The following is a 20012-nucleotide window of genomic DNA, read 5'->3' as shown; positions in this document are numbered from 1 at the left end:
TAGCACTCATAGGGCAGACACTCTCTATCTCTATAACCCCCAAACAGCCACTGGGAACATTCAACATTAACATCTGCCCTGAAAGGTCCCCTTACTCATGTGAGTTAGAGTCAGAACACACAGACATACTTACTCTAACACATAAGACAATCAACCAAGAGATATTTCTGCAGGCACATGGGGGGAGGCGGATAGTTAGAGAAAGCCCAAATGAGTTAATTATACTGTTCCCTCTGCCTATAATCCTCTTCTGTTTGAACTGTTCTTCATAACTTGCCCAGCTAAATTCCTCCCTATCTAAGGCCTAATTCAAATGTCAAATCCTCCAGAAATGCTTTTCCTGATCATCCATTTGGAAAGGACCTTTGTTCCTTCAGACTTCCAATGACACTTTAGCTGTACCTCCGATTTTTACAGAAACTCACATAAGGCAAGCACTCATATGGAGGTCAGAAGAAGAGATACAAGGACACTCTCAAGGTCTCTCTGAAGAACTTTGGAATCTATTGTGAGACATGGGAGATACCAGCACAGGACCAAAGTGGCATGTCTGCATCAAAGAAGGCACTGTGTGAGCAAAGCAGAAGTGCAGTAGCTCAAAAGAAATGTGAACTGTGCAAATTGAGAGACATCTCCACTCCAAATGTTCATATGGACTATTTGTGCCCAAACTGTGGTAGAGCCTTCCAAGCTCCCATTGGTCTGATCAGCCATGGTCGACATACCATGCCTTGATCTCAATATAGTGATGTCATTCTGGTCCTCTGAGAACAAAGGACAACCACTAACCAGTTGTCCCTCTGTTATGCACAGGTAGTATTTCATATTACAATTACTTATGTGTCATTTTTCCTGCCAGAATATAATTATGGTCAATGACACTGCAATAAGGGTAGGAACCAACCATTTGCCTAAACTATGCATCTCCTTCATCACCTAACATAGTGATGTTAACCAGCTGGTACTTCCAAATCATACAGTAAATTGAATCTCTGCCTAATTATACAGCCCCAGCTCACATGCTATCTCTTTCATTATACCCTCACTGATTCTCCCAACTAGAAGTGATTCTGCACCCCTCCCCATGAAGTTCTCAATATATTCTCCTATTCACTTAGTTATTTTCTAAATTTTGTAATAGCTATCTATACGTAAAATCTGAGGTTTATATGCAATAGCTATAAAAAAAACAGAAAAAGTAGGGTGATTATCTTGTATGTTGTAAGTTCTCTGAAAATGGTCATTTTCTCCTGGAATCCCAAGCTCCAGAATAATACCTTATACACAGAAGGCACTTAATGAACATATGTCTGACTGAATCAAATTGGCTAGAGAAAAAGAGCTGAAGAATTCAAGGTGCAGAAGCATGAGGCAGCAAAGATATAAGAATTTAAATTTTATAAATGGATGCTCCTCTTCTCCTAGGAAAGACTGGTCAGGGATTCCTTGGAGTTTGCTTTGCTATTCACCGCCATGGGCCACCATTGCTTGCCTCCTGAGTAGGTGTCTAGTTCCTTCAAGCATGCTGAAAGAGTGCTAAGCTTACAGCCAGAAGACCTGAGTTCAAGTCTTAGCTCTGTTACTCGTCAAGCCATTTGACTGAACAATTCACTCAACCTCTTCTGGCCTCTCAGCTGTGACATAGGGATGTAATTGCACTTCTCACTTCACAGGGTTGTTGTCAGGAAAGAATTTCACAAATGGCGAAGTGATATAGAAAATATGACTAGAAAGCAGAAGTAGGAACAGGTAGAAGGTGCAAAGTGGCAGATTTAGCTTTGATATAAGGAAAAATGTCCTAGAAATTTGAGCTGTCCAAAAGTGAATGCGTTGGAAGATACTGGGTTTCTGGTTCTCTCTTTGACATTTGTAAGAAGAATTCAGGGACAGAGTAAGCTGGAAAGAAAAACCTAAGGAATATAGACCTCTCAAATAGGCATCAGTAGGTAGTTACAGACTCAGGGTACAAAATATAAATTTCAATAGAAGAAAATGTCAGTTGGAGGAGAGGGATGGAGTGGCAAAGTTATGAGTTATATGAGTCAGAATTTAAACTCCCCAAACTTCAGGGACCCAGGACACTAACTACTTTACAGGCCACTCTTAGCACAGAAATCACAAGCAATTGAATCCTCACCTAAGGCCAGGCCATTTTTCTCCTGCATGATATCTCTGTAGAGGTCCCTCTGAGCTGGGTCCAGATGCCTCCACTCCTCCCTTGAAAGGTATACAGCCACATCCTCAAAAGTCACTGGCATCTGGGAAAATATGACGATCCAGCTCTTAGTCTCCACAAGCAAAAGTCAGAGATCCACAAGACATGAGGATTATAATTCTACAACAAAAGTGATTTGAAAGATCCAGAAAGCAGGGCTGGAGGACAAATGATGAGAGCTATGAAGACTAATTAACCTAAAGAAGAGGAGGCTAAGGGATGACTTTAAAATATTAGTTTCAAGATATTTATTATAGAAAGTAGTTACCAATTATATATCTAAAAGAAAGTAGCAATCAACTATGTTTCATCTCTAAGTCAAGAACATAAAAACTTCCCTGGTGTGGTGTTTAAAAAAAACAAACCCTTTGCTTTAGATCTGTGTCCTCCTCAAATTTGGTGCCCCATCCCTTCTATGTCTAGAGTTTTCCACATTAACCACTCCCACACCTCCAAAGCACCTTGAGAATTGGTTCTAATTGTGATGTCAGAGTTGAAAATATCAGCTTTTCCTGATTAAAACTCCATCCATCCCTATAAATCCTAATCCTGACCTATTTCAAGACTGCTCCAATAGTTAGGCTCCCCTGGGTTTCCGTACTGAATGTGCTGTCTCAGTGTGGGTGGCAAGCTAGTCCATTGCTTGAATCTTGAAGGTACAAGTTCCCAGCTCCTGTGTGGGCAGGCCATCATGCTGCTCTAACCCCCAACCTTCTCCTATATCAATTAGAAACACCTGGAGAGCTGAAATTGGGAGTGTCAAGGCAGGCTAATATTGAACTGCCTTCCTCCTCCTACTCTGGCCCAAAGACCATCATAGTAACTACCCTGATTGTATCTGACCTTTATTACCCCATTTACCCACTCTACTTAGGGCTCCCACACTCATATCTCCTGCAACCTCAACACTTCCCTTACTTGAATTAAACTAAGTCAGGGTTCCATTAGGCCATATATATATGACTGAGCCTGGGCAGATAGGTTCCTACCTCAAGATGACCTCTAAAGACCTTTCCAGTCCTGGGAGAATGTTCCAACTTAAATTCATTACTACTATGAAAGCCTCTTTCTTCTTTTCTTCCTTTCTTTTCTTTCCTTCTTTTCTTTCTTTCTTTCTTGACTCTGACTTGAAGTCTGCTGACTTTCTTCCTTCCTTCCCTTTCCTTCTTTCCTTTTTCTTTCTATTTTTCTTTCTTTCTTTCTTTCCTTCTTCCTTCCTCCCTTCCTTCCTTCCTTTCTTTCTCTTTTCTCAAAGACCAAACTTTAAACCCATTTCACTTTGGAGCTCATAGGTTGGACCACAATAGGTCCCTGCAAAAGCTTAATGGCTATATTTTGGACCCTCCTGGCTCAGAGTGAATGTCAATGGTAACTGTTTCTCTCTTGACCAACAACCCTGAGAGTCTTCCCCTCCCAGTATGACTCTTTTTTAATTAAAGGGATCACCCCTTGACTCACTTCTTAAAGAGGTCATGAACTTCTTACATCACTCAAAGTGAGAACCTGAAAAGACTTTAGCCTAAAAGGGCCAGGGTCCCCCATTGCATCCTGGGCCATTTTCAGTCACCCTGATAAACATCAGGCCACTGGTCCCAAGTGGCTCTGGAGGAGAAAGTGAGGCTGGTGACTTTGCACAGCCCTCCCTCTCTCAAATCCAAGTCAACTGTAAGTCATGTCATCGTCCTCTTTGAGAACAAAGAACAAACACAATCAATGACCGGATATGTCAAGGGCAAAGGAGGTATATAAGGGAGAAGAGGAGAGACAGAGAGAACTGTGCTACTTTCAATCTGTCCCTAAAAGATGGAGTTCATGATACTCACACTCCTCTCAAGATCTTAACACTATTGGTAGAAAGTCCAATTTCACGTTCTCCTACTGACTGGGAATTGTGAAATTATGAAAAATGCTTTTTAATTCTGATGCCTTTTCAAGGGATCTGGTCCCAGACAAAGACCTCTCTGGCTCTGGAGTTTCACTGAACGAAGGGCTGAACCAAAGCTAACATCAAGACCTCTCTTTTCAGGTCCCTTGGCTTCTGACCCGGCTAGAGCAGTTACCTGAGCATGACCCTAGGGACCCTGCCGGAGGAGTTCAGGAGGTGACCGTGTCAACATGGCCATATGAGCATCAGGAGCTAGAGTGGGCCACTGATCTCTACAAGTGGAGAAGATGAAGGAAGAAAAATGCAGGGAGGAAGACAAAGACAGAGAGACAACAAATACGCTCACCTGAGACCAAGCAGTAAGAAGTGCCGCTACCATTTCCTGATCTCTGATGTTCCCCTCTCGGGGAAAAATAGGAATCCGTGGAATGGGAAGAGCTGAGGGAGAAGAAAGGAGTCCTTAGGGAGACTAGCCCTGTCTTACTACTTCCTTACTCGCCATAAGGAGGAGCAGGATCTATCCGTTCTCATTCTAAACATAAGACAATTGCCTACTGTTTATCCAAGCTTTAAAAACACTCATCAGGTATCTGATTCCACATAAGGACTTCCTCTATGAAGCAGGTATGGAGTCGCACCTCGAGAATCCCAGTTTGTTTCTCCCCCTCCACCCCATTCACCTCTCTTCTCTCTATCCCAACACCATAATCTATCCCCAATTCCTCTCCCTTTGGTTCTGTGTTTTACCTCTGTTTGGCATGAACTGGGGTTGCTCCTTAAGATGGCAATTCAGTGTCTCTTGTCTCGGTAATGGGTTCTGCACCCCTTCCTCCTGGCATAACACCTCAGGCTGGCATTCTGTTGACTCTGATTTGAAGCCTGATGACTTTTGTGTAGCTCCCAAGTGTACCATCTTCCCTGAATGTACTACTTGTCTTTGCACAGTGCCTGGAACCTAGAATAACAATTCCAGTAACCGCAAGACCAGGCAATGGGAAAGATGTTCCCAAAGAAGCTCTTATTACTTCACATCTAGATTATTGCAACAGTCTTCCTATGAATTTCTCATCACCCTAGTCCATTTTACACACTGACGCCAAAGTAATTTTCCTTAAGCATAAATGTGACCATTTGATTCCCATACTCAACCAACTCTAGTGACTTCCTATGGCTTCTAAGATAAATGAGAAATTCCTCCAGGTTTTAAGGCACTTGACCAATATGTTTTCAATCTCATTAGAATGGGTTGGGTTGTTCAAACCTGGCGTCAGATACTCACTAGCTAGGAGACCCTTGGCAAATCACAAAACCCAGTTTGCCTCAGTTTCCTCATCTGTAAAATGAGCTGGAGAAGGAAATAGCAAACCACTCAAGTATCTTGGCCAAGAAAATGCCAAATGGGATCATGAAGAGTCACACATGACAAAAAACGAATGAACAACAATAAATTTATGAGTGAAGACAAAAAAAATCATTGCCCAGTGGTCAGTCTCTTAGAGATGAGTCTTGGAACTTCGATGAGAAATACACATATACCATCACCATGTCCCAACTCAAAATTTTTTCTAACTTTATAGAAACTTATTTACACTCAAATAATATAGCCTTCAAGGACATAGCATAACATTACTATGAACTGTGATGAAGCACAAGAACAGGACTTTAGAAAGAACCATTGGGTCTATCGGATATTAAGGTTCAGATTTGTCTTTCCTTTCTTCCTAATGTCTCTCATTTATTTTTAATCATGTGTCAACTTGCCACAATATGCAGATCATAATACAGGCCCTGGGATACAGAAAGAAAATACTGACATGGTCCCTGTTCTTAGAAGGACCATACTCTAAGTTGGGGGCACAGAGTAAGAGAGAAAAAGGTGAGAGAGAAGAATGCTGTTTTTACCAAATTCTCTTGGCACTACATGGAAAAGAGAAAGCATCTTACTTTAAGGGAACCAAATATACCTATCTGCTGTTTTTCTAGGCTTCCCCTCTTTCTGATTGGAACTCACTGATTAAAAGCAAAAGCTTTTGTTGGAATTGGTTGTTGGTTTAATAGATTTTTTCCTTCACCCTGTCACTATCTGTAGCTCTCTCTTCCCCCTGAAAATATCAGTCTTATTGTGGGACAGTAGAACAATATTAGATCATGGTCAAAGGATTCTGCTACTTACTTAACATTTGTGATCTTGGGGCAAGTCATTTAATGTCCCTAGCCTCCAGCTTCCTCCCCTGTAATGTGAGGGGGTTGGATCAGATGACTTTGAAGGTCCCTTCCAGCTCTAACATTCTATAATTTTAGTAGCACTAATGCTTCTATCAATCCAAGGAATCTGGACTGTAAGTCCCAGTTCACCTGCCTTGGTCCTGTCATTATTTCTTACCTGGGGAATCCTCTCCTTGCCCCAGACAACCTGAAATTCGCCAGGCTTTGTAGTCATATTTTAAGTCTGCTGGTGGCTTCACTCCAGTTGACTGTTGTGTCCTTTTCCCCTTTTGTGGTCCCAGTTGTCCCAACTTCTGATCAGCACCCTTGGAGAGAGGCAGGAAGCAGAGGGGATCAGCAGGGTCATGGTTATATGTCTAATTCCCCAGTTTACTGCAAGCAAAAGGAGGCCCTTTCAGATACTCAAACACGTTCCAAGTCAGAAATGGATATTTCTCACTTCTTCCTGAGCTACTCATACGCACAATCTTCTGAATGTGTCTTCCCTTCAAGAAATAATGTGGGCTAGTAGCCAGAGTGCCCTACTTAGAGCCAAAGGTCTACGTTCAAGTCTTCTCCACGACACTTATTAGCTGTGTGATTGTGAATAGATCATTTAACTTCTCTTGGTCTGACTAACCTGAAAATAGGGACAATGATAACTACGCTACCTAAGGATATTAAGAGGAGAAGGCTTCATAAATTATAAAGCATTATGGAAATATGCATCATTACTGATGATGATAAGAAGAAGAATATTATAGAATATTTTCCTGTTCTATCACTAAATTAAGAGATACAAATGCCAGACTAGCCTAAGTAAGGGGGGTTTATAATTACAGAAGGCTGAAGCTGAAAAATATTTCCTATTGGGGAGGAGGGTCCAAAGGAAGAAAGATGGAAAATGGAGATCATGAGAGGCCAACAGCACCAGGACCAGTACATTAACCAGAGCAGGCACTGAAGTGTTTGTAGATTTAAGCTCAGTATGTTTGGAAATCTTTCCTCCTTGTTCTTCAAAAAAAAATGAAAAAAGAAAGGACCACAAGCCTCTGAATAAGGCTTAACACCCTGTTGTCTCACTAGCAGTAATGTGGGAGATCAGAGGAATTAGGGTCAAAGAATCTGGATTTAAATCCTGCCTTTTATGCTTATTAATTACGTGACCAGAGGTAAGTGACCTGGCCTCTCTGGCTTTCAGTTTCCTAACCTGTAATATTAGATTGGGATGAGGTTTAGAATTATTAGAGCTGGTTTAGGGGTGAAAGAATTCACTTAGAAGGTTTTCTCCTAACCAAGGGGAGCTTTATTGACTCAAAAGCAGCAGGTGAGCCCTGGAAGAAGAACTAGCAATTTACACTGGGACAGGGGCTTGTTTTTATAAGAACAGGATAAGGGAGACAGGGGAAAATCTATGACCCAGAATGAAGGAGACAAGGAATTCTGTGGTCCAGGATAAGGGGGAAGTTTTATGGTATTCCAAGATAAGAGGGAGAGACTTTAAGATGCCCTCAAGCTCAGCATGGGCCTCACGAGGTACTGAAAAAGCAACCCTTAATATTAACCCTTCAGGCATCTTTGTGTCCACATCATTTCCCCACTCAACCACCAGGCAGGAGAAATCTTTGGGTGGGGGGGGAGGTGAAAGTCATTGTCTTCAGTAGCTGCTTCTCGCTAAACAGGGACACAGTCCACTTTCAGGGCCCAGAATAGGTTGGGGGTGGCAGGGCAGCATGGGGGTGTAGAAAGTGGTGCCAGCTGAGTCCAGGGTGGAGAGAGGCAAAACACTTGGGGATATCAAGGGTCGGAGTTGGTATTCTAAGAGTTGAAGGTGAAATATCTGCAGGCAAGAAGACATAAAGTGAACCAGGAGGTTAAACAAGGTGGGACCAAACATAAGAGGGAGTAAAATGATCAATAATGGGCTCAGAATGGGTGAGGGAGAGAAATCACGACCCCCAGGAGGAGGTGGGGGAGATCAGGCTGCAGTGGATGTGTCTTGCATGCAAGAGGCTGCCTATGATATCCTCTGAGTGCTCAAAGGATAAATTCCATGCAGGAATGGGGGGAAAGCTATGGGGAGTAAGCTAGCATCCTGGGAATGATGGCGAGACACCCAGCAATCATGTACTCTGCCTTGCCCCACCAAGTTCCCTATTTGAATTAAGACATTAGACTTCCAGTCCAGAGGAAGCCGGCCTAACCCTAGACACAAGGGCAGGAATCAGGAATTGGTGGGCTAGAAACAGAAGTTCAAGGTGGGGCCCACAACACAGCATAGCCAGAAAACACACCAGCAAGTTTCCAAGGTGGAGGGCTTCAAGACACAGTCACACCCTGCATTTTATCTCATACCTCACATCCTGCTTGCTTCTTTGCCTCACCATCCATCCAAATACTTTTGGGACAAAGGAGCTATCCCTGCCTGAGTGGGGGTAGGAAAGGGAGTAAAATGAGGCTGAAGCAGCATCCAGGAGATGAGAAGAGTGTAGACCAGGTATCCTTGTTGCATGACCATCTGTAGGTAAACAGCATAGTCTAGGAAACACAAATCTGACAAACAAGTTTAATATGCAGGGCCCAAATAGGAGCATTAAAAGTGATGTCAAAAAAGAGGAAAAACAAAAAAAGAAACCAAGAGCCCCATGATATTATTATTTACTTTTGACACAGAGGATTTTCTGATCTTGTTATTTTCTTAAAAGTTTCCACTCTGATTCCAATTCCTCTAGGATGATAAGATGCTATTGAGGATCCAATACATGTAAATAGAGTAACAACAATTTGCAGGTAGAAGTTTTCTACCCTTGAGTTCAATAGTTACTTATAAGAGACTGACTTTTACTTCAGTTATCACAGAAATTACCAAGTGCAGATGACGGGCTGCTTTCATAATCTTGCCCCATCCCCCTTCCCCCTCTCCCCAGGGCTGTGGCTGTGTGCTTAACCTGGATACTTTCAGGCTGGAGCTGCTGCCCTTTCCCCTCCTTCCTTTTTCCAGGTTGGGGGAAGGTGAATTTGCAGGTGGGTGAAAAGGGTGAAACTCTTTTTTCCTAATTTGATCTGGGATGAGAAGAGTTAAATAAAAAAAAAAAACTCCAGAGCTGTTTGCAATCCTAATGAGATACCCTCTTGACTCAAGGGAGGGGAGTGACCAAGATTGTAAGGAGGTGTTTCAAAACTCCTTAATGATCAGTCACAGAACTTCTAGAATCTGCTAAGATGTTTTTTAGCTGTTCTAACTTTCTACTTCTATGTCCACCCCTTAAAAGTTTAGAGTGGGGCACTGAACTTTTCAGACCAACATTTACGAGATTAGTACCCTTTCTCAGGACACCTGAAGCATGAACCAACGACTCTTTTTCTCTGAAAGCATCTATTTAAGGCCATCCAAAGGCACAATAAGCCTAGGAAAGACACTTAGAAAATTCACAGGTTTGGATATAATTGTTATCAGTATCAAATTATTGCAACAAATTAGCTTGCAAATGGGAATTCAGTAGGCCTTTAAAATCACACAAAAAGTTTTTGCAAAACATCCCAAGTTGGTGTAAAATGTCTTTTAAGTATCACAAATCCCCAAAGTGCCATAAAACCAAAATTCTCAATAATCACAAATTCCTAAGCACCAAAAGGTATTTACCTTGAGGAGGAAGTTTGTTTTTTTTCCCTAAGCCAAGAATATATCCAATTAAACTAGCCTTATCACAATAACAAAGTTTACCAGGATTTTAAAATTTACTCAGTAGGAATTTCATTATACAGAAGACTTTACACAGGTTTGATAAGAATTTATGACCATGTGGTTCCAAAAATTCTTGTTTTACTTAACAACCTCATAACCCAATAGTACAATTCTTAATCTAACAATAGCTAGATTATAAGAGAAATTACTTTTATAACAATATAGGTAATACAATCATTAACCATATTGTACAATATAAGAAAATTTAGAAATATAACCATGCCACAAGCAATTATCATATATTTAAAATCTGAAACAGAACCATTTAATTACCAATCAGGTGATTGTAACTTAGTTGGATGAGCAAATCACATCTGGATTCATAATCACTAGTGGTAATGTTGTAATATCTATAATACCCTTAAGCATTTTAAAAGAAAAGATTATTATGCATAAATTCACATTTTTATGAAAGACATGTGGTGACAATTTGTTGTTCCAAATAGCCTTTTACTTCCTTAGGCTGGAGTTCCCTATCCCTTTACTTATCAAATAAAGAGCATTCAGCTCTCCATTCCCATCCTCCCAGAAATTTTGGGCCTCACATACTAGAAAATGCATATCCCTCAGGGCTGGGGAAGAAAAGGATAGAGAGGTTTACATCTAGGCAGTTTTTCCAGGCCCAGAGGCCCAATGACCCACCTCCCTCAACACCCCAAAGAGAAGGGAAACAACATAGGTTGCAGAGACCCTGAAATTGGGGTGCAGGGACCTCCAAAGAAACCCAGACCCAGAGGCCCACAGGGCACAGAGACCTTGAAATGAGGCACAGAGACCTCCAAAGAAAACCAGACCCAGAGGCCCACAGGGCACAGAGACCTCCAAAGAAAACCAGGCCCAGATACCCACCTGTCCACCTCCCCCAATACCCCACAGGAGACAGGAAGGGACAACACAGGGTAAACCAGAGTGCAGGGGGAACTACACAGGTTAAAAAGGCCACCTAAACAGAGCAAGGTGCCTTTTCTTTAAGTTTTGGAGACCAAATTTCTTACTAAGCTTGTTTTGTTTAGAAATCCCCTTCACAAATTACTTTTCTGGATTATATTGAGGTCAGGTTGTGTTACAATGGAACACCAACTTTCGTTAAGATCTCCTCCCCCAATTTCCTTCCTAGCAGCCTCTTGCCACTTGTGCTAGTGTCCCGGGACAGAGAGAGACCCAGAGCAAGGGCATCCCCTTATACGAGGGTCCACAGTCTGACTGACTGCCCAGAAGTCAGTGGAGCTACAGATGCTGCGGGCAGTGTCTGGGCACTCCAGGGGTCTCACTGCTAGGGAGACAGTGGGAGCAGAAAGGTCTAGGGAAGCCAACAAAGAAAAGGGCGCTTACCTGTTATCCCAGTGGCTAGGAGAAGATCATTGAAGTCCAATTAATATTTGGACCAGAGGGTTTCAGCAGCAAAACTGACAAGGTTTAGAATTGTTAGAGCTGGTTCGAGTGTGAAAAAATTCACTTGGACGATTTTCTCCTAACCAAGGGGAGCTTTACTGACCCAAAAGCAGCAGGTGAGCCCTGGAAGAAGGACTAGCAATTTACACAGGGACAGGGGCTTGTTTTTATAAGAACAGGATAATGGAGACGGGAAAATCTATGACCCAGAATGAGGGAAACAGGGAATTCTGTGGTCCAGGATAAGGGGGAAATTTTATGGTATTCCAAGATAAGGGGGTGGGGGGAGAGAGACTTTAGGCTGCCCTCAAGCTCAGGAGGGGTCTCACGAAGTGCTGAAAAAAAGAACCCTTAATATTAACCCTTAGGGCACCTTTGTATCCACATCATTTGGACTAGATATCTTGCAGGGCCCCTTTCCAGCCCTAACATTCTGTGACTACCCACCTCCAAGAACTCTGGTATAGTGCCTGCTTCACTCTAGAGCTTCCCAAGGCTGAGGCATCCTGTTCAACCTTTCTCTCCTCCAGTGCCTCCTCTTCCAAACCCAGGTGTTGGAACAATCTGGTATCCTGTCTAGCCCAGCCCTTACCTGTCCCAGATCCCAGGCGACCTTCCCCTACCAGTCCCCTAGGACTCACCTATATGAGGGCAGTAGGGGAGGGGATGCCTGCAGGAAGACAGGGATGGAGGAGGGAGAGTGATTCCCTCTTGCCCTAGAGAAAGCTGGCAGGTTCTGCAGCTTGCACTGGTTGCTGGGAGCCAGCGATGGGGGCTGGGATCATGGACACAACAGGAAGTTGCCTCCCAGATCCTGTGCCCCTGCGCAGCAGCAGCAGCAGCCTTGGAGGTTTCCAGGGATTAGAGGGTTCAGAGATTTGTGAGAAGCACAGCTGAGGTAGGTCTCCCTACCCCCAGTCCTTTGACCTGACCCCGGAGTTAGAGGAGAGCCTGTGTTTCAGGATGTGGAGCGTTAGGTAGCTTTTCCCCTCCACACACACAGACACAGACACAGACACACACACACACACACACAGACACACACACACACACACACACAGACACACACACACACACACACACACACACACACACACACACACACACACACACACACACACACACACACACACACCCCTTCTGGCTGAGAGTCTCTGAGTTCTACACATTGTTGGAGGGAAACATAGCCCAAAATACCCATGAGCACCTTCTTTGGGACTTTTCCTGTACAGGATTTAGGACAAACACATTTTCCTAGCCCTAAACCTTCAGATACATTTGCCAGTCCCTATTACTCTCTCAAGTGAAAAGAATATTGTGTTACCAAGTTGATGGTTGTCTTATGGTACTATAGTAACCTCTCAATGATTTCTGGCATGAGACACCAGCTCCCTGATCTGACACTGACACAGTCTCTGAGAGATAATAATCAATTCCAGTGAAAGGAAAACTCTTCATTCTTTTTGTAATTCTTTCCAACCAAAACTGGAGGTGGGAGAGGAAGGGTGCAACAGCAACCATAGTCCACAAAGGTGTCTGGACTCTACATTTGAACGGATAAGGAGCAATAAATATGAATTCCTCCCATAAGGACCTCTGCCCCCCTTTTAACCCTTCCAGGGTTGAACATGTTAGGAGGCTTCTAACTAAAATTTGTCTGCTTTCTTCCTTTTCCTCCTTTGCTCCACCCTCCCTTCCTTTCTTTCTTCCTTCCTACTTTCTTTCTTTCCACTCATCCTTCCTTCCTTCCTGGTCTTGGTAATTCTTTACACTAGACCTCTGGGGCTTCTTCATTGAGCTCAGTTATTCCAAACTTTCCACACTCCTTCACAGAATCCCTACCAGGGAGAGTGCTAGGCTTTCTCATAGAGTGTCTACCTCCAAATGTGGAAATATCATTGGCCCAAGAGGAATATTCATTTATTAGGGTTTATTATTATTAGTTTCTAAATACTTAGAAGCAGTGAACCTTGCATTGTTCTAGGTGACGTTGCATCTGTCTAAGCAGAGGCCAACTGTAACTTTTTTTTCATAGTTGATCAATTTAATTGGATTACGTGAAAGTGTAGTGCTATTGTGCTTATAAGAAATGATGAGCAGGTGGATTTCAGAAAAATCTGGAGAGACTTAAATGAACTGATGCTGAGTGAAGTGAGCAAAACTAGGAGAACATTGTACACAGTAACAGCAACACTGTGTAATGACCAACTCTGATAGACTTAGCTTGTCTAAGCAATATAATGATCGAAGACAATTCCAAAAGACTCATGCTATCCACGTCCAGAGAAAGAACTATGAAATCTGAATGCAGATCGAAGCATACTATTTGCTCTTTCTTTTTCTTCCTTTCTCCTGGTTTTTCTGTTTTGTTCTGATTCATCTTTCACAACATGACTAATGTGGAAATATGCTGATAATCATTTAATATCATTTTTGGACTTGAATAAGGGCCAGAGCCTGAATTTATCAACCAGAAGAAGGAACTGGACCTAACAGTTTGAACTCAGAGAATACTTCTTCCTATGTCATCAAAGTCAAATGGAACTGACTTAGCATTCTTTATGAGACCCTTAACCTGAAATACTACCTGTAATAATGGGACTTTTTCCATATCTTAATATTTTGTGGACATTTACTATGTTATGGCCTGTTAATGGTAAAGAAAACGCAGATATCCTGGGTCGTAATTTCAATTGACACTTTGTCAACTCTCTTATCTTATTGCATTTACAACTTATTCAACTAAGAAACTTTCTTTCTCATGGTATAGTTAAACACATATAGAGACCATAAATCTGAGGGATACAGACATCCTGGAATTTTCCTAAAACAGATTTAAGCCTGATCATTTTTGTGTCAGGCAGTCAGAAGTTTCCTTCTGGCTCCACAATCATGTATCTGCTAGCTTCATGGGAATAAACAATATGAATTTACATATCATCAAGACTGTTTGCCTCCTTTAACCAAACTTCCAGGTCAACAATGTTTAATATGAGTGTACTTGTATAGCTTATATCAGATTGCATGCTGCCTTGGGGAAGGGGGGAGGGGAGAGAGGAAGAAAAAAATTTAGAACTCAAAATGTTATAAAAGTAAACATTGAAAACTATCATTATAAGTAATTGGGGAAAAATACTATTAAAAAAAGAAAGTACAGTAAAAAGTCAAAGCAATAGATAAGTGTATCAGAGTGAAACATTCTATTCACATCTCAGTTCCTACCCCACAAAGACAGAAACAACTTATTCAAGTTGGAGTACAATTTTCCCAGATGCCACCTCCCAAGACTTCCTCTTTTAATTCCATTACCATTCTCCTAGTTCTGGTCCTTGTCTACCTCTAACCTGAACTGTTTTATTGACTTCATAATTTCAACCAATAATCCTGGAACTAGAGATTCACTGTATGAGATATAGGACCTGGGCAGCTTTCCTGTGACTAAGAAAAACCACAGGGATATACAGGTAAGAGTACATAAAACAAAAAAAGGAATTATTTCTCCCACCAGCAGAACCCCAGGAATAGATTAAGTAAATTAATCTGTACATAATGGTCCCTGAGCAAAGCCCCTCTATTAGACTAAAGTGTGTTTCCTCTGGTGACTTTTGCAAAAGCAACTAGTAAGGCTTTGCCCTAGGATGCCAATATGAGGATGGCACACTTCCTCTCTAGGAGGAGTTGTCACCAAACATTACCTCTTAGAATTTTAGAACAAGCTGCCACAGGGCACAATCACTGTCCCATGGGTCACACACACTCACTCACACACATGTACGTACACACACACACACACACACACACACACACACACACTTCCAACTTCCTATCACTATGCCTCTTCAGGGGCCACCTTCCTCCCCACACTCTGGGTGGACAAAGGTTAACTGACCCTTTCTCAGAGAGACTGTCCCACCAGCCTCTATCTCCATTTTCCCAGTTTGGATTTCTTGATAGTATACTCATTTCTCTTACACACCCTTTAAAATTTCCTGTCCTGTTTGTTAATGTTCTCCTTTGATGCCTCCTCATGGTGTGGAGGTTACTACAGAATCTCAGAGTTAGAAAGTACCTAAGAGACTATCTAGCACAATATATATGTGAACAATAATCCCCTATCCCAGCAACATGCCCTCAAAATAATTATTCAGCCTTTCCTTGTTTTCATGTCCTCTCCCCCATTAGCTTGAGAGCTCCTCATGAATGAGGGATATCTACCTTGATATTCTTGTTTTTTCCTATACCCCAGTGGCTCTTTGGTCAATTAATCATTGCCTTTGAATTCCTAAGATTGATCAGACCCCTGAATACCTCGTTTGTTTAGTAAAAGTCATAAACTAAATACCTATTTAAAGTTCTCTTCTCATAAATAAAAAAGGAAAGAGACCTACTTATATAAAAATATTTATAGAAGCTCTTCTTGTGGTGGCTAAGAACTGGAAATTGAGGAGATGCCCATCAACTGGGGAATGACTAAGTAGTGGCATATGATTGTGATAGAATATTATTATTCTCTAAGAAATGATGAGCAGGATGACTTCAGAAAACCCTGGAAAAACTTACAGGAACTGATGCATAATGAAGTGAGCTTAACCAGCAGTGCACAGTAACAGCAACACTGTACAATGAAGAACAGTGAATGACTTAGTTGTTCTCAGCAATACAACGATCCAAGATAATCCCAAAGGACTCATGATGAAACATGCTATCTGCCTCCAGAGAAAGAACTGATATTGTCTGAATACAGACTGAAGCATATTATTTTTCACTTTCTTTCTACCTTTTTTTCAAGTCTTCTTGTACAAAATGACTAATATGGAAATGTTTTATATGATTGCACATGTATAACCTAAATCAGATTGCTTACTGCCTCAGGGAGGAGAGAGGGAAGGGAGAAAAGGAATAGAACTGGGAACTCAAAACTCAAAAAAAACCCCCAAATGTTAAAAACTGTTTTAATATGTCCTTGGATATCACACCTATCAGACTGACTAACATGACTAGGAAAATGATGGGAGAAATGAAGATGGGAGAAAGCTGGAACACTAATTCATTGTTGGTAAAGCTGTGAGCTGATCTAACCATTTGTAACAGTAAGCACCCCAACATACACAGGGGGGCCTGCTATCACAGATTCTTTGATCTGCTTTTCTAAAAGGAAAAGCAACTTTTGAGGGGTCAACCAAGTACGTGTATCATTGACTTAGTTCAGGGGAAAAAAATCAGCACCAGGAACTTCAGAGAAAATACAGAAAAGTAAAAAACCAACAGATACACTTCCAACTGTCTGACATAAGCAATGCATACAACATAGATCAACGAACTGTGTGACCATTACATACGTACATAGTTGGAAGCACCAACATCTGGGTTTTCAAAGTGGGGCAAGGGGGCAAAGGTAGCAGCTGTCCAGAGTCTTCTCTGGCCAAACAAACACTTCCAATCAGTAAGCCCCAAAGTAAAACCTCACCCTCAGAGTATTTCTGCATTTTTTAGAACCAGAGGGCATCAAAACCCTTGAAAATCAGTGCCTCATTAGAAATGTAACAAAGGTGTGGGCCTTCCTACAAATCTTCCCTAATAAAACTCCCCTTGATGGGCAGGCCCATTAATGGGTGGGGAAAATCTTTAATCACATTAAAATAATTAACAATACAGATATCTATATCTATATCTACATGTAGATATAGATATAGATATATAGACACACACACACTATTTCCAGTTAAAGAAACTCTTGTTTCTCTACTCCTAGTAAAGACTCTTGATTGATAAAGTCAAGATTCAATCAGAGGCACTTGATTATAATAAAACAAAACCAACATAAGATCCTACATTGCTTGCCATCACACCATTCTGGACAGCAATTTGGGACTATGCCCAAAGGGCTATAAAAATGTGTATACCCTTTGATCAGCAATACTGCTTCTAGGGATGTATCCCAAAGAGATCATAAAAATGGGAAAAGCACCCACATGTACAAAAATATTTATAGCAGCTCTTTTTGTGGTGGCCAAGAACTGGAAATTGAGGGGATGACCATCAACTGGAGAATGGCTGAACAAATTGTGGTATGTTAATGTAATGGAATACAATTGTGTCATAAGAAATGATGAACAGGCAGACTTCAGAAAATCCTGGAAAGACTTAGATGAACTGATGCTGAGTGAAGAGAGCGGAGCCAGGAGAACATTGTTCACAGAAACAGCCACAGTGTTTGATGACTGATTTTGATAGACTTATCCCTTCTCAGCAATGCAAGGACCTAAAACAATTCCAAAGGACTCATGATGGAAAATGCCATCCACATCCAGAGAAAGAACTATGGAGTCAAAATGCAGATCGAACCAGACTATTTTCTTTTTTGTTTTACTTTTTTCTTTCTCATGGTTTCTTCCATGTGATATAATTCTTCTATGCAATATGACTACTGTGAAAATGTGTTTAATAGGAATGGATGTGTAGAGCCCATATCAGATTGCATGCCATCTTGGGGAGGGATGGGGGTGAGAGGGAGAGGAAATTTAAAACTTGTGGAATGTTGAAAAGTAAAAATAAATAAATCGGAAAAAAACATGTAATTGGGGAAAATAATAAAAATATTATTTTAAAAAATTAAGTTCCCCTCTCTCATGCTGAACATGAGTAGACAGGAAGGTCTCTCCCTTCCTATCATGAACACAGGTAAAGAGGAACATCCTTTTACACATCCAAGCCCAAGGACTGATAAGTTTGATCTTTGACCCCATGAACTCATAGTTGAGGAAAAATTAATGGGCATTTCAATGACCATGTGAGGCAGTAACATTCCTTCTTATATATATAGAAATATGAAAGCTTCACCTTCAAACTGCTGTAGGTATCAAGGATCTACATCTCATCTATTAACACTTATCAGGGGCTTGCACTAAACAGTTCCCAAGTTTTCTTCCTAAACTTCCTTCTGGCTCCCCAGAATGGAATAAACTTGGGGTTGTTAAAGTAGAATCCCCCTTTTCCATTTGATCTACAACCAAATAACTCACAGTAGTAGTGAAGGACAAAGTCTAAGTGTTTTGCTTCAATTCATGGCTTATTCCCTTGCTGATATTCCAAAGTCAGGGCCTTGTGAAAATCTTAAGTCCAAAATTTTAATTCCTCTTCACAGTGGGATACAGGAGTTCCCACAGCTTGGGCACATGGATCCCCCTCTCCATGCCTGATCTCTCTGGCTTTAAGACATTCTACAACTGTCTCTATATAGCTACTCCTGACCCTCTGTGCCTTGTGAGTGAGGGAATGCAACCACATTCTGTCTCTGTTCCAAAACTGCTGTTAAAGGTTCCCCATGGTGGAAACTGCATTGCTGGACAATCTTCCTCTCCCAAATCCTTCAGGACAAAGATCCATTCAGCACTACTGGAGTCAGTTTGTACTCAGCTCTCTCAGGACCTCCACAAAAAGAGAATTCTGCACCTATGCCTTATTTTATCCTTTTTTTTCAGTTTAACAAACAGTTATTAAGCAACGATTATGTATTTCTTTACGTAGCAATTGCTTATTAGCTTAATATATATGTATTAAAGTGTCATTACACGTAGCTGCTTAAGAAAGAAGCAGCTGTGCATAGAGGACTGGACCTGAAATCAAGAAGACCCTCCACCTCTTTTTTCATAGTCCCAGCACAGAAGGGTGGATCTGACCTACAAAGAACTGAGCCAATAGATTCATCCCCAGTTGATCCACAACAACCCAAGTAAATCAATGTATCCCTCTGTTCCATTACCCCAAGCTCTGCACTTAAACAGAGGTAAGCTAGGAGACTGCTAGATGGCTCAATGGAGAGAGTATAGGTCCTGGAATCAGGAAGATCCAAGTTCAAATTTGGCCTCAGACACTCACTATCTATATGACCTTGGGCAAGTCACTTAACTTCCATTCCTCTCAGTTTCCTTATCTGTAACATGGCACCTACCTCCCAGGATTGTTGTGAGGATCAAATGAGATATCTGTAAAGTACATGGCACAGGGCCTGAAACATAGTACATGCTATATAAATGTTAGTGATGATGATGATGATGGTGATGATGATGGCTACATCTTGGGAGCTCTTCCAGGATACCTACAGATTGCAGGTCCATAGGAAAGGGGTTGATTAACTGCCTAATAACTTTTAGTTCTTTCTTTTTGGGGAGAAAGTTTTCTCTTCTCCCTTTTTTTTCTTTTTCCTTTTTGTTTCCTGGATTTGGGATAGACCCTTGCAAGCACCAAAACAAGCATGAGACTAAAGGATCTTTATACAATTATGTGTTGATACAAATATGTTATTACCTCCAGGCTCACTCCACTATGGGAGGTCTGGACTCTTACACAGTATTAACAAACTGGAGGCCATCCAAGAGCTGTGATTCATGAACATGTTTGCAAGCTCTTTAGGGGAAATATAAGACACTAAGAAAAGAAGGCAACTGATCTTTGATTCCCTAAAAACTCCAAATTTCTAGTACCTTCGACATCCTGAGGGGTCTTTGATGGATCTACTTGGAATCTTTCATGGGTATAAAAGGCAGGCTCTCCACTGCCTCTGCTTAAGA

General features: G+C 41.5%; 1 protein-coding gene across 6 annotated transcripts in view; it reads right to left on the bottom strand.

Moving 5' to 3' along the window:
- The window catches only part of ZNF205 (zinc finger protein 205), a 65194-nt gene that overhangs the window by 6735 nt on the left and 38447 nt on the right, over positions 1-20012 (bottom strand). The window contains exons 1-7 of one of the 6 annotated variants that reach the window (XM_072634818.1): positions 12084-18098; positions 8661-8858; positions 7871-8145; positions 6484-6631; positions 4848-5055; positions 4447-4538; positions 2138-2258 (exon numbers count right to left, since the gene is read on the bottom strand). In XM_072634818.1, the coding sequence (XP_072490919.1) occupies positions 2138-2258; positions 4447-4538; positions 4848-5055; positions 6484-6540 (478 nt within the window). In that variant the 5' untranslated portion in view covers positions 6541-6631; positions 7871-8145; positions 8661-8858; positions 12084-18098. Of the gene's footprint in view, positions 1-2137; positions 2259-4446; positions 4539-4847; positions 5056-6483; positions 6632-7870; positions 8146-8660; positions 8859-11889; positions 18099-20012 lie in introns of those variants that run through there. The other 5 variants (XM_072634804.1, XM_072634787.1, XM_072634794.1 and 2 more) reach the window with 5 other exon arrangements.

The sequence above is a fragment of the Notamacropus eugenii genome, chromosome 1, assembly GCF_028372415.1.
Source record: "Notamacropus eugenii isolate mMacEug1 chromosome 1, mMacEug1.pri_v2, whole genome shotgun sequence".
NCBI lineage: Eukaryota > Metazoa > Chordata > Mammalia > Diprotodontia > Macropodidae > Notamacropus > Notamacropus eugenii.
This window is presented reverse-complemented; position numbering and strand designations above follow the sequence as displayed.